Source organism: Juglans regia, chromosome 11 (genome assembly GCF_001411555.2).
Source record: "Juglans regia cultivar Chandler chromosome 11, Walnut 2.0, whole genome shotgun sequence".
NCBI lineage: Eukaryota > Viridiplantae > Streptophyta > Magnoliopsida > Fagales > Juglandaceae > Juglans > Juglans regia.
This window is the reverse complement of record NC_049911.1, coordinates 7,939,176-7,953,555: the sequence shown is the minus strand read 5'-3', so window position 1 is coordinate 7,953,555 and position 14,380 is coordinate 7,939,176. Positions and strand designations below refer to the sequence as shown.

The 14,380-nt window shown below is 39.6% G+C and overlaps 1 protein-coding gene across 1 annotated transcript; it reads left to right on the top strand.

Moving 5' to 3' along the window:
- Positions 1 to 9,492: 9,492 nt before the first annotated feature.
- On the top strand, positions 9,493 to 9,960 carry LOC108993513. The gene has a single exon (XM_035695815.1). It carries the CDS (start codon positions 9,493 to 9,495, stop codon positions 9,958 to 9,960), a length of 468 nt encoding a protein of 155 aa, XP_035551708.1.
- The last annotated feature ends 4,420 nt before the right edge of the window (positions 9,961 to 14,380 follow it).

Here is a 14,380-nt window from a genome sequence, read left to right as displayed (position 1 = left end):
AAATGCTTTAGCATAACATAATTGAGTATTATCATAACAGAATAGAGGCTTCATATTAGAATAAATACTATGTTTAACTCCTATGGTAGGATTGTGCTATTCTCAGTGGCCAAACCAGATAAAAATAGAAGTGAATCTTCCCCTTATCATTTTCGGAGCCTCAAGTGCGCACATAGAAAAAACCATATAGAAAAACCCCTTATCACAATAACTCTAAAATTTGATCGTTCCCCAAATTATTAACATCCACATAGTTTCTCCTAAAATCATACGATTAAACCACAAAACAAAATCACGCCTAACTATAAGATACTCTCAATCTTTCCATATCAAAAGATTTCTCCATGGCTTTGCCTTTACACTGTCTATAATTTTTTTACGTGTACACATGACCAGGCTTTAACTATATTACTTGTATAAATTATATTATAAAAATATCTCTAATTTAAAATATAATTATATATAAAATTATAAAAACTAGATTTATATGTCTATTATTTTTCTTTGAATAGCTCAAATTGACTTAATAGGACACATGTCACTTCTCGTCTATGCCCTTCATGTCCAATTCCCAATTAGTAGGGTGCTGCTATGCTCCCTCCCTCCTTTTTAATCGATGAAGAAAAAAGGTCTAACGATGGCAGCCACTCAAAGTGTTTTTTTTTTTTTTTTTTGGAATCAACAAAGACTAATCTCATTAATCATGGAGTCAAATGGATAATACAAGGAGGAGAAACCTCCAGTAGAATAACTTCTTCAGTGAGGAGTATAGCATTTTTGGCTAGAGTATGTGCCACATTGTTTAAAGATCTAAGGACAAATAAAATAGACCACTAAGGCACTAGTATAATTTTGATGTCCCTGATTAGCATCCCTGCCATGGACCAATTTTCTTGAGGACTCTTGACAGCATTGATCACAACTTGAGCCTCCCCTAAGCATCACTTTAGTAAGCCCCAATTCAATACATAGCAAGGACGCCTTTAGTAGAGCAAAGGATTCACAAAGTTGAGGGTCAGGAAAGATGACACAGACAGATCTAAGAGTAGCAACAACTTTGCCTCCAAAGTCCCTGACCACAACCCCTATCCCAACCTTACATTTGACCTTGTCGATGATAGCATCCCAATTGATCTTATGAAAGCCTTGAGGAGGAGCTGTCCATTGCTGATGTGACGCCCCCAAATTCCACTTGGGATCGGACGGACATTTGAAGCGTCGAGACATGCAACACAAGGTTACCTGCTTCCGTTCATGACATATAAGATGCAATATTCCTAACATGCATCTAGCATTATGTAATATTCGCAGCGGATAATTTGTTTCTTTAGCAATACTATGCACCAAACTGAAATATCCCAAATAATTAAAACATACTTCATACATAATGACGTACTAAACAACTGAGATCACAGCACTAGTCCAAAATTGTTGTGATCAAAAGAGTGTTGGAGATTGAACTCCACAAATACAAGTAGTAATATGAGGTAACTATTGTACTACCATCTACGTCACACTATTGCTTAGTCGACCATTTCCAGTTGGTCGATTCCTGGTTCTCCTTCAAATCCTGTAGCAAAATCTACCATTCGGGGGGAATGATAGTTAGGACTACCACAGTGAGATTTGATTACAAATCTCAGCAGGTTAACAAGAAACTTCCACATAGGTTAATGATGCATGCATGGCAGTAAAAGCATGAATGCATAATCAAATCATAAGTAATCATAGCATAACTTAACATACAACATAACATAACTGGCATAACTTAAACTGAAACTGAAGCTTAGCATGAACGTGACTTGAAACATAACATGGACTTGAAACATAGCATGAACGTGAACTTAGAACATAACATGGACTTGAAACATAGCATGAACGTGAACATGCATAATTTGAACTTGAACTTGAGCATGACATAACATAAATGTGAACTTGGAACATAACGTAAACGTGAACATAACATAACATGAACTTGGAACATATTCTTGTCTCATGGGATTACCATGATTGCGTGAACGTAAACTTGAACATAACATAATGTGAAACATGACTTGAACGTGAAAATGCATGAACTTGGAATCTTATTCAATAGACTTAATCATTAAAGTGATCATACGGGTGCTACACAGGTCCCCTTGAGTCGTGTGTCCCTGCCAATTACCGCATCACATCACAAGTTTCTATACCAGCTGTGAGTGCGTTAATACGTACTCCACAGTTGTTGTGGCCCCACGTATTCTACGTGTCACAATTGCTGTGTCTCACGTAGTGTATGCTCCACAGTTGTTGTGGCCCCGTGACTTATTTGTTTGTGCCACACTTGTTGTGGACACACGTAACATAATGTGTGGCACCATCGGCGTTAGTGTCTGGCACGCTCCGGTGACCAGCTAATTAGGCCCCATTTGCAACCTGTTGACTGTACTTCGTCAACCTAGGGAATTTCACACCTATTTAGACACTCCAGCGTGAACAAAGGAGTTCCACTAGGATATTACCCCATCCTAACGCTTAAGGTCGTGATTGACATGAATAACTTAACTGGCATACATGACATTTCGTAACGTGACGTAACATGAACGTGGCATAAAAGACAGAAGTCCTGACATAGCATAACGTGACATGAACTAAGACGACATACATGACATACTTCAAGACATAAATGTAACAGAGAACATTTCATAATATGCAACATTTCGTAACAGGGCATACCATATAATTGACAACATTTCTTAACATGGTGTAATATGTGACAGTGAATATTACGTGACATGAAATACATATAACAGATGGCATACTTAACTTAACATGACATACTTGCAATGTATAGCAATACGTGACAGAATATCTTGTGTAACAGATGAGTAATTCATGACAGTATAAATTATGTGTAACAGATAAATATGTAATGACTTGGCATGACACATATGATAACATGCATGTATACAATTTAGTTCCCTTACTGATCACTCATACACATTAAACTAATAGTAAGTTAAAAGCTAACTTACCTCGATCTTCGCGCTTCGAGACAAAACTCAAGTGCGATCACGAGAAACTGAAAGTAGCGGTTTCTAAAAATTAGAACTTAATCACTAACAATTAGGAATATGGATAAATATCAACTTCAAGTAAAATTACCATTTTACCCTCTACATGTGAAAAAAATGACCGTTTTACCCCTAAGTTAAGGATTTTGTATCTTAACTCCAAAAATCATCAAAATTTACATACCTTATGTAAATTTTGTCCTAAGCTCAAATATCAATTCAAAAAAATTTAAAACTAAACACAACCATTAAAACTCTATAGGGCCGAAACTTACAAAGGCTATTTCCTTTGATTTTGTTGTAATTCTTTCAAATTTCAAAACTCATGATTAAACCAAAATTTTTCTTCTACTATACTCATAACATATTCTTAAGAATAATCATGTTTTGAATCATGAACAAATGTCATCAAAATCACTAAAACCATACTTGAACGTTTTGGTTTTTCTTCTAAGTTCAAAACAGAATTTTGTTTCTAACTTGTTTTTCTTGATCCATGACTTATAAAGAAGTGATCTTCAAACCAAAACATCACATGGTTTAAAAAGGTGTCCTAAAACAGATCCAAGCTTCAAACTCAAGATCACATGGTTAAACATCACCCAAAACATAAATTTAGCCAAGAACATCATCACTTTGGCCTAACCAAATATCTGAATGCATAAAATTTCATATGTTCGAAACTAACATCAAATATCTTCAAAATAACATTCTAACATGTATATAAGATGCTTAGGATCTTCCAATAAAAATATCAAAGCCATTGGAATAAGATTAAACCATAAAAGATTTAAACTTTCTCAAAACAGAAACTGTTTTTCCTCTTCCAGTTTCTAAGTTTCTAGACCTAAGAAAATATTTCACCAAAACTTTTAATCATGCAACAAATCCTCAACCAATAATCATATACACATGTTAACAGTACTCCATAAAAATTTCGGACCAAGATCTATTCATTATCTTGGTCAAAAACTCCAAAATATAACACACTCTCCAGTTTATCGCCCATAATGACCTTTCTGGGGTCTAAACAACTTTTGACCGATCAAATGATCTCAAAATGGAACTAATAAGGTATCCACATAAACTAGACTCCAAAAGAAAGAACTTTAATGAAGGAAACTTTCCGAGAAAACACTTACAAAAGCTTCGAAACAGGCGTTCAAAAGAGGTACGAAAAACTGTCCGAGAGTGTCTTTTGTGTTCTATGAAGGAAAAGTGTAAAGGAGAGCTTCTTTTCGTGGGAAGTGGACTGGAGAGCTTCTTACACAAGCTATGTAAAGTGATAGGACTGAAGGAATGGTTGAGTGTTGGCCTTTTCTTCTCATAAAAATCAGACCAAGATCTTTTCTCAAGGTGGAGTGTGAGAGTGAAAGAGTGAGGTGGCCCTTTAGCTTTGTCTTTCAAGAACCTTCTAGGCCCTTCTTGTAAAGATCTGGCCAGCCAAGTGTGGGTACAAAACTTAGCCATGAAGCAATCCTATGGTGACCAAATTCGTGGGCCTTAATGGGCCTAAACCGAATGGGCCTAAATTTTGGGGTTTAAAGAGGGTTTGGGTTGCTATCAAGCCCAAATCCAATATCACTAGGTCCAATCAATTTTTCAAGGTTAACAAGGTTGGATAATGATGTTCTAACACAAATTTGAAGGATTAATAGTATGTGGAAGTGATTTAATCAAGTGATTTAAACACAATGCTAGAAATCAGATTAGAAAATGTTTAGAGGCCAACTTTAGGGTTTTGGGGAAACCATTTAGGGTTTTGATTTCAACAAAGCTTTTGGGCTTTCAATTGGATTCCCACCATTTAGGGTTTCACTAGGATTGAAAACCTCTTTGGTCTGGCACAATATGGTTGATCAGATGAAATAAAGTTTAACTTAAGTAACATGATTTCACAGCTTGATTCCTTCAAATCCACAAACGTTCCTCATGGTACCAGGTGTCAAATATTACTCACTAAGTATGGCTAAGATCTTTCCAAGTGTCCAAATAAAATTTCTCTAATCTAATTTGGACATTCCACACTGTGATTTTGAAACACTGCAATTGGTGCGCTTACCAAGGTTACTATTCACTCCGAAAAAGTGAATCATAAACTTAACACTAAAAATTTCTAAATATTCATATTAACCTACAATGAAAATATTATACCGAAATTCAATCTCGAAGTGCCCCTAAAAATAATTTCACAATTTTCAACAGACGTTTCGTCCGGAATTATGAAAATAGGATATTGCGCCATAAAATTCTAAATAATCCATTGAGTCTAATGGCGTGGACCATAATGCATTCTGACACTTCTGACCACCTCAAATAAATAAAACTCATATTTCTAGCACTATAGTGAGTGATAACACTGACTATTTTGATAGACTAAAACCTATGCGATTGGTCGATTCATAAAAACTTATGGGGTTTTTACGAGATTCTTAAAGTCAATAGAAATTCCACCAATGAATTTCTAGCGGGCTGTTACAGCTGAGCAGATGTGTTGTCCTTCCTTGGTAGAGACCTTGTGACCTGGTAGGTAGCCTTGAACTTAGAGACAAGGAAGAGGACTTGAGATATTATTAATCCCGCGGAGGTGAAGACTTCTTTAAAAACAAAACAATGTATTCTCTTCCAAAGATGATGAGCTGTCACATCAAAGAGTTCTAGGTCCTCCCAAGGTAGGGTGGAGAAAATATGAATGAGGAGATCTAGAAATGAGAGAACCATAGGAGGACTCTTTTGCAATTTTCTTGAACATAAACTCCACACGTCCTGGGTTGCCCTGGAATTCCAAATGGTATGAACAGCTGACTCAGTCTCTTCATAGTAGATGGGGTAGTTAGGTGATCGAATAATTGACCTCTTGTACAGGTCTAAATTGGAAGGGAGAGCCTCGTGACTAACTTTCCATAGAAAAACCTTGACTGCATTAGGGGCGTTTAGTTTCCATAGCTTGGACCATAGGTCAGCAAAAGGAGAGTTGCTCGAGGATTGGCCTTCGGAGCTGTCCATGAGGAGCACTTGTAGGTGATATGCACTCTTAACTGTGAACTTGTCATCTGTAGTACATCTTCATACAGCCACTCAAAGTAACGAGCATTTAAGTTTCATTCCTTTAACGTGGTTGTGAACAACTTGAACTTAAAAAGTCTTTAACTGATCAAACTTCATAGAAACAAAATTTAACAATTAAATTAACACTTTTGGTATTTTTTTTTATTGGGTGTCAGCCGAGAAAATCCGAAGATGTACAGGCCCTCGATAAGAGAAAAACTATAGAGTTCATGATCTATGTTAATGTTGTGTTTCGTATGCCTTTGGGCTAGGTGCCAGCAACTCAAGTCTTCAGAACTTAAGCCTACAAAAATAGAGAAGAATGCAATTGGGAGAGGGTGGCATTGGGGTCGAGGAGTCTTCGATGCCAAAATTAGTAAATTCTCCTGGAAGTTTGTAAATAAGTGAGAGAGTCTAGGGATCAGAGAAAATTTCTCATGCATGGGAGTTGTTATTTATATTGGGGTTTGGGAAGGGGATAGATCATGTCTATCCCTATGGAGTTTGTGCACTTCATATTGTTTCTTGCATAAGAGTCCTTTAATGCAGCGTGACTCTACAACGGCGTCATTAATGTGGCGTGTAGCTCTGCGACGCTATCATTAATGTGGTGTGTAGCTCAGATAATGGTGCCATTAATGCGGCGTGGTTCCCTGACCTTGCTTTATCTTTAGTGGTTCATTGATGTTCTCATGTCAGAGGATCGAGGGTTTTCTGTATTTCTCACTCTACCCTGTACAAGTTCCCATGATCGGAGTGTGGCCGAGCGATGTTAGGCATGTCCATCCCATCAACCACTTGATTACTTTTCCTTGTAGGTGTCTTGCTTCATGGGTGATCTTGGACCCTAGGGCCGGGCATCGGAGTGGGCTTGTGAAGTTGGGAAAATCCCTTACAGTTACCCCGTCAATTCCCCTTGGACCCGTCCGAGAGAAATTCTTCCTTTGCTCCCCTGATTAACCAGCTTTTGCACTTGAGACTACTCGGCCTTTTCTTTCCCGGGATGGGGTTTGTGGACCTCTTGGCGCTTGCTTGTTGCCTTTCAATTCCCCAACTATGTCTAAGTGGTTTTCTTGTCTTTACTGTATACTTTAGCTCATGATCATGTTAAGTTCCACATCACATTTAATTCAGGGTGGCCTTGGGGCTGAGGAGTCTTTGAAACCAAAGTTAGTAGAGTATTTTGAAAGTTTGTAAATAATGAGAGAGTCTAGGGATCAGAGAACTTTTTTCATACCTGAAAGTTACTATTTATGCCGGGAGTCTGGGGGGATACATCGTGCTTGCCCCCATGGAGTCCATGTCCCTTTTAGTGTTCCTTTTGTTAGAATCCTTTAATGTGGCATGCCTCGACGACGACATCATTAATGTGGCATGTAGCTCGGGTAGTGGTGCCATTAATGTGGCGTGGTTCCCTGCTTTGTCTTACTTTATTGGCATCTTTGGTGGTCCGTCAATGTTCCCATGTTAGAAGATGAAAGGTCCTCTATTTTTCCCGCTCTGCCATGTACGAGTATCCATGAGTGGGGTGCAGCTAAGCGGCGTCATGTCTATCCGTCCCATCAGCCATCACTGTTCACCTTCCCTTATAGATGACTTATTTTGTGGGCAAGTTTGGGCCTTGAGGCCTTTTTCTTTCCTGGGACGGGGTAATGCAAATTTCTTGGCACTCACGTGTTGCACTTCTACTCCCCAGCAATATTCGAGTGGCCTTTCTGTCTTTACACAATACCTGGAAAAGTTTCGGCTTCAACTTGTATGGCTATACTTTGAAGGTTACGGTCCGCATTAAATGGTGCCCCTTCAGTCCCTTCGTCACTACTCTCTTCAGGCGGTTACTCGGATACTTTGCTTGAATCACATCGATCGCAGTATTCTGGTACTCCATGGGGAACGTGGGATCCTACTGCCTCGGGATGTCAACCGTCGAGCTTGTCAATATATGGTCCCCTTCCTTCTCAGCAACAGGTTACTTTGTCTATTCTATCTCCTGCTGGATATCTTGTGTTCCTCTCCTTCTTTCAAACACTTCTTCTTGAATTGTTCTCTCTTATTCCTCTTCTTCTTTCAAGCACTTCTCCTTGTGTTGTTCCCTTCAATTCCTCTTCTTTCTCCTTGGTTGCTAATGGCTCCCAAGAAATCCTTGCATCTTTCCGGGTTGGCAAGAACTTTCGACGCTACCCATGTCATAGACGAAAAGGAAGACACCACTCCAAAGGAGTTTGTTGGTTTCTCATGCCATTCGAAGGTGACTCCCTTTGAGTTGAAATCACTAAGGGTGTGATACCCCATATGATATGAGTAAGGGTAGGTGGCGTATGGGATCCCACATTGCTTGGGAATGAGAAGTTCTTGCTCTTTATAAGGTTCCAATGGGGCTCCAATTGCATCATTGACTAGTCCTTTTGGAGTATAGGCCATGTGGTTTGGGCCTTCTATTGGGGCGTTACAAATGGTATCAGAGACAGGTTTGAATTCTGCATACTGTAGACCTTGGAGGTTTAGATATCTGTGGGTTCATAAGATGTGGAAATTTCAAAATAGGAATTGGAGGATTATAAGGATAGTCATGGGGGTATTTAAGTTTGAGTTCCAAGAATATTAAGATTGATTTTGATGGGATTTGAGGTTTAGATTTGGCTGATGTTAGGAGTTGAGTTTGGAACTTTGAGGTTATAGATTTTAGTGATATACATGTGTATTAAGTGATGTCGGATTTACATAGTTATCTGATTTATATAGATATATATATATATATATATATATGTATTTGTGTTTATATGCATATTTTATTCATCCTCTTATTTATTTCTTTTTACCTGGTCTTTTCGTTTTCTTTTATTTTAGAACGTTTCACTGAGTTTAGACTTTCAGGATGGTTGCTCGTCGTAGAGTTCGAACTCTTGAAGATTTGAATGAAGACGACAATGGTGGGGGTTGCACGTTCGAACAATTTAATCTAACGCATCCTCCCACCTTTGATGGAAGAGGCGATGCGAACGCCGCGGAAGATTGGATACAAGACATTGAAGAAATATTTGGTGTTTTGGAGTGTACCGATCAGCAAAAAGTCAAGTTCACAGCCTTCAAACTATCTGGAGAAGCAAAGAGATGGTGGAATTCTGAGAAAGTTATCAGGGAAGCTGAGGGGATTGGAGTAATTGTTTGGGCTCAATTCAAGCAGAGTTTCTTCGATCGATTTTTCCCTAAGGCAGATAGAGATGCTAGAGCCCGAGAGTTCACCAACTTGGTACAAGGGACCATGACTGTGCGCTAGTATGCTGCAAGGTTTGCGGAATTATCACGTTTCGCCGCATACTTGATTCCCGATGAGGAGAAAAAGACTAGGAAGTTTGAAGAAGGTTTGAACTACAGGATTTATGAACGGGTGATGGTCTTACAGATTCAGAATTTTTCAGAATTAGTGCACAAGGCGATGCTAGTTGAACAGAATCTTAAGAGGGGTGCTGAATTGCAAGAACAGAGGAAGAGAGCTGCTCCACAAGGGTTTCCTAGTTCGGATCAAGGGCAATGGAAAAAGAGAAATGAGGGGAGCAGTTCAAGTCAGAGACAGATACAGGGAAATCATACACCTAACCCCTGTAAGTTCTGTAACCGCATACACCATGGGGAGTGCAGGAAGGAAGTGAGATCATGTTTCAAATGCGGTAAGGATGGGCATTTCATTAGAGAATGTCCATTGCTTGCGGAGAACAACAGAAGGCCCAACCCACCCCAAAACTTTAGGCTGAATAATCAAGGCAACAACCAGCGGAGGACTGTACCTGCTCGGGTGTTTGCTTTGACACAGAGAGAAGCTGAGGACAAGGATGATGTCATCACAGGTATAATTCTCTAACCATCTTTTAAAATTTTCTTTGTTGTGAATTAGGAATATTTGTCTTATTATCTCTTTGGATTATATGATGTAACTAGGAATTGTTCCCTTATTCCTCAATAAGGCTATTGTTTTATTTGACTCGGGGGCTACCCACTCCTTTATTTCAATGGATTATGTTAAGTTGTGCCCCATTGTTGCTAATGAGATGGACTACAATTTGAGGGTCTCTACCCCAACTGGTGATATAGTGACTTGTAACAAGATTTTACTCAAGTCTCCAATAACTATTAGCGGGAAGGAAATGCTAGCTAACCTGATAGTCTTTCCTATGACCGGGTTTGATGTGATTTTGGGGATGGATTGGTTAGCTTCCAATTATGCTAGTATTGATTGTTTTAAAAGGGAAGTGGTGTTCAAGTTTCTGGAAGAAGAGGAACTTCGGTTTATGGGTTCTAGGGTGCGTACCTCTCCATCAGTTATTTCTACTTTTCAGGTTGACAAGCTATTACGTGATGGGTGTCAAGGGTATTTGGCCTTTGTGGTGGATGAACCAAAGGAAGAATTGAAACTAGAAGAGATTCCTATTGTGAGGGAATATCCAGAAGTTTTTCCTGAAGATTTGTCTGGATTACCGCCTGAGCGGGAGGTAGAGTTTGCTATTGAATTAGCCCCAGGCACGGCGCCTCTTTCCAAAGGCCCTTATCGAATGGCGCCATCAAAGTTAGCCGAGCTCAAAGAACAGTTGCAAGACTTGTTAGACAAAGGTTTCATTAGACCTAGTGTGTCACCTTGGGGAGCTCCAGTCTTGTTTGTGAAGAAGAAGGATGGGACAATGAGGATGTGTATAAACTACAGGGAACTGAATCGAGTGACCATAAGAATAAATATCCGTTGCCCCGCATCGATGATTTATTTGATCAGTTGCAAGGTGTGCAAGTGTTTTCTAAAATTGATCTCAGATCGGGTTGTCATCAATTAAAAATCAAGGCGGAGGATGTGCCTAAGACAGCTTTCAGGACCAGGTATGGCCATTATGAATTTTTAGTCATGCCTTTTGGTTTAACCAACGCCCCAGCAGTATTTATGGACTAGATGAATCGAGTATTTCATGAGTTTCTGGATAAATTTGTAGTGGTGTTTATTGATGATATATTAATCTACTCCAAGAGCAAAGCCGAACATGAAGACCATCTTAGACAAGTACTAGGGACACTCAGGGATAAGAAATTATTTGCCAAGTTGAAGAAGTGTGAATTTTGGCTTGAGTCTATTACATTTTTGGGACATGTAGTCTCAAGGGATGGCATTTCTGTAGATCCCGGGAAGATTGAAGCAATAGTTAACTGGACTCAACCAACCAATGTGCATGAAGTTAGGAGTTTCTTGGGTTTGGCTGGTTATTACCGTCGATTTATAGACAATTTCTCAAAAATAGCGGTTCCCCTTACCGCCCCTACTAGGAAGAACAACAAGTATGTTTGGACTGAAAAATGTGAGGAAAGCTTCCAGGAATTGAAGAAGAGATTGGTGACAGCTCCAGTTCTAACAGTTCCTAGCGAAAGAGGAGGATTTGTGGTTTACTGTGATGCTTCGCATTTGGGTTTGGGATGTGTATTGATGCAGCATGGGAAAGTAATAGCATACGCTTCTTGGCAACTGAAGACATATGAACAAAATTACCCAACACATGATTTGGAGTTGGCCGCCGTTGTCTTTGCACTTAAAATCTGGAGGCATTATTTATATGGTGAAAGGTGCGAAATCTACACGGATCACAAGAGTTTGAAATACTTCTTCACTCAGAAAGAACTGAATATGAGACAGAGAAGATGGCTCGAACTAGTCAAGGACTATGACTGCAACATTAACTACCATCCAGGCAAAGCTAATGTTGTAGCTGATGCACTTAGCAGGAAGCCAGTGGGACCGGTAATTGCAACTCTTACCACTCAGCCCCACTTATTAATGGACTTGGAAAGAGCCAATATTGAAGTAGTTGTGGGTGACCAGTAGGCATTAATAGCCAGTTTAATAGTTCAACCAGCTTTGATAGACATAATCAAGCTCGCCCAAAAAGAAGATTCTAAGTTGGCGAGAATAATTGAAGAAGTAGAAAAAGGGGATAAACCTGAGTTTAATGTTTCTGAAGATGGAGTATTAAGGTTTGGAAACAGATGTTGTGTGCCGGACAGTGTTGTAATAAAAAGACTTATCCTTGAAGAAGCGCACCGCTCCCTTACACAGTTCACCCGGGTAGTACGAAAATGTATCGAGATTTGAAAGAGTCTTTTTGGTGGGAGGGTATGAAGAGAGAGATTGCTCAATTTGTGGCACAGTGCTTAACATGCCAACAGGTGAAAGTAGAACACCAACGACCAGCAAGGTTATTGCAACCACTTCAGATTCTAGAATGGAAATGGGAGCACATTTCTATGGACTTTGTTACAAGCCTTCCACGGGCACCGACCGAACAAGATGCAATTTGGGTGATAGTAGACCGTTTGATGAAGACGGCTCATTTTGTACCTATCAAAGTTTCTTATAAGTTGGAGAAACTAGCCGAGCTTTATATACAGGAAATAGTGAGGTTGCATGGGATACCTGTGTCCATTGTGTCGGATAGAGATCCGCGTTTCACTTCGAAATTTTGGTGAAGCTTACAAGAGGCCATCGGCACTAAGTTAAATTTCAGCACGACATTTCACCCACAGACAGATGGTCAGTCAGAAAGGACCATTCAAATTTTGGAAGACATGTCGAGAGCTTGTATGCTGGATTTTAAGGGGACTTGGATTCGACACTTGCCTTTGGTCGAGTTTGCTTATAATAACAGTTACCAGGCTAGTATTGAGATGGCACCTTATGAAGCACTTTATGGTAGGAAGTGTAGATCTCCGTTATATTGGGACGAAGTGGGTGAAAGACAAATTTTGGGTCCAGAAATCATACAGAAGACAACAGAGAAGATTGAGACCATTTGAGCTAGAATGAGAACAGCTCAGAGTCGACAAAAAAGCTATGCAGATAATCGTCGTCGCCAATTAGAGTTTAAGGTTGGGGATAAGGTATTCTTGAGGATTGCACCCATGAGAGGGGTTATGAGGTTTGGAAAGATGGGTAAGTTGAGCCCTAGGTACATCGGACCATTTGAGATTCTTGATCGGATTGGACCAGTGGCTTACAGAGTAGCCCTACCACCCGCACTCTCAGGTGTACACAATGTTTTTCATGTATCTATGCTGAGGAAGTATGTACCTGACCCCACCCACGTTATCGATTATGAGCCACTTCATTTTCAGGAAGATCTGACTTATACAGAAGAACCGGTAAGGATTGTAGAGAGAAAAGAACAAGTGTTACGTAATCGGACTATTCCATTGGTTAAGGTGGTATGGAATAATCATGCTATCAGTGAAGTCTCTTGGGAATTAGAAGAGGAAATGCAAGTCAAGTACCCACAGTTGTTCGACGACGATCCTAACAGCTTGTAACAAATTCCGAGGATGGAATTTTTATAAGGGGGGAAGAATGTAATAACCAGGCTTTAGGCCCAGCCCCTTTGAAGACAGGATGAAGCCCAGCCCACGAGCAGCAAGTGATGAGAAGAACGGCGTCGTTTAGGGGTGAGTTCACTTTTCTGATGCACTGTTTTTCTTCTCCACGGGTTCTCTCTTCTGCACTGCAATTTCGCACTTCACACAACCGTGCGCACCAACCCACGACTTCAGCAGTTAATTTCTCATCTCCTTTCACGCTCAAGGCTTCACTCACTTATACAGATTTCTCAATCGGGTTCTCTCTTTATTTTTTTTTTCTTTTCTTCTTCCCCATCTCTTCACTGTCCGCTCGACTCAAGGGTTTCGAACTTCAAACCGTTTCTCCACTGCAATTTCGTTCGGCTTTTGAACAAAACTTGGTAATTTCTTCTTCTATTATGGCTTTTCTTTTTTTCTTTTATGGTTTTTCTTCTTTCTTTTCCCTATTCTTCTGGTTTTACTCGTGCGGATCTCCTTTCCATTTTCGGTTTCTGCCATGTTTTGATCACACGCACACACACATTGCTTGGTTAGCCGTGCTTCACACTTAGGCAGTTTTTCCTCTCTGCGCAGACCATTAGTATTTTCAGTAGAAGAATTTTTGACATTTATTTTTGAGTTGATGTTTTAATGGTTGGAGCAGTGGAGTGTGTTGGAATTATGGATGTTGAGGAGTATAATTTTGGGTGTTTTGTGAGTCGGTTTTTGAAGTATTATTTGAGACTTTTTGATGTAAAATGATGGGTGTTTTGAAATTAGTAGTGTTGAACTTTTGTGCAAGTTTTGAATTGTTGAATGATTAGAGTATTGATGTGTGCACTGAAATTATTTTTATTCGAAGGTTGGAAGTGAAGTTTGAGTTGGATTATGTTTTTAATTATTGGAGTTGCTATGGTTGGTCT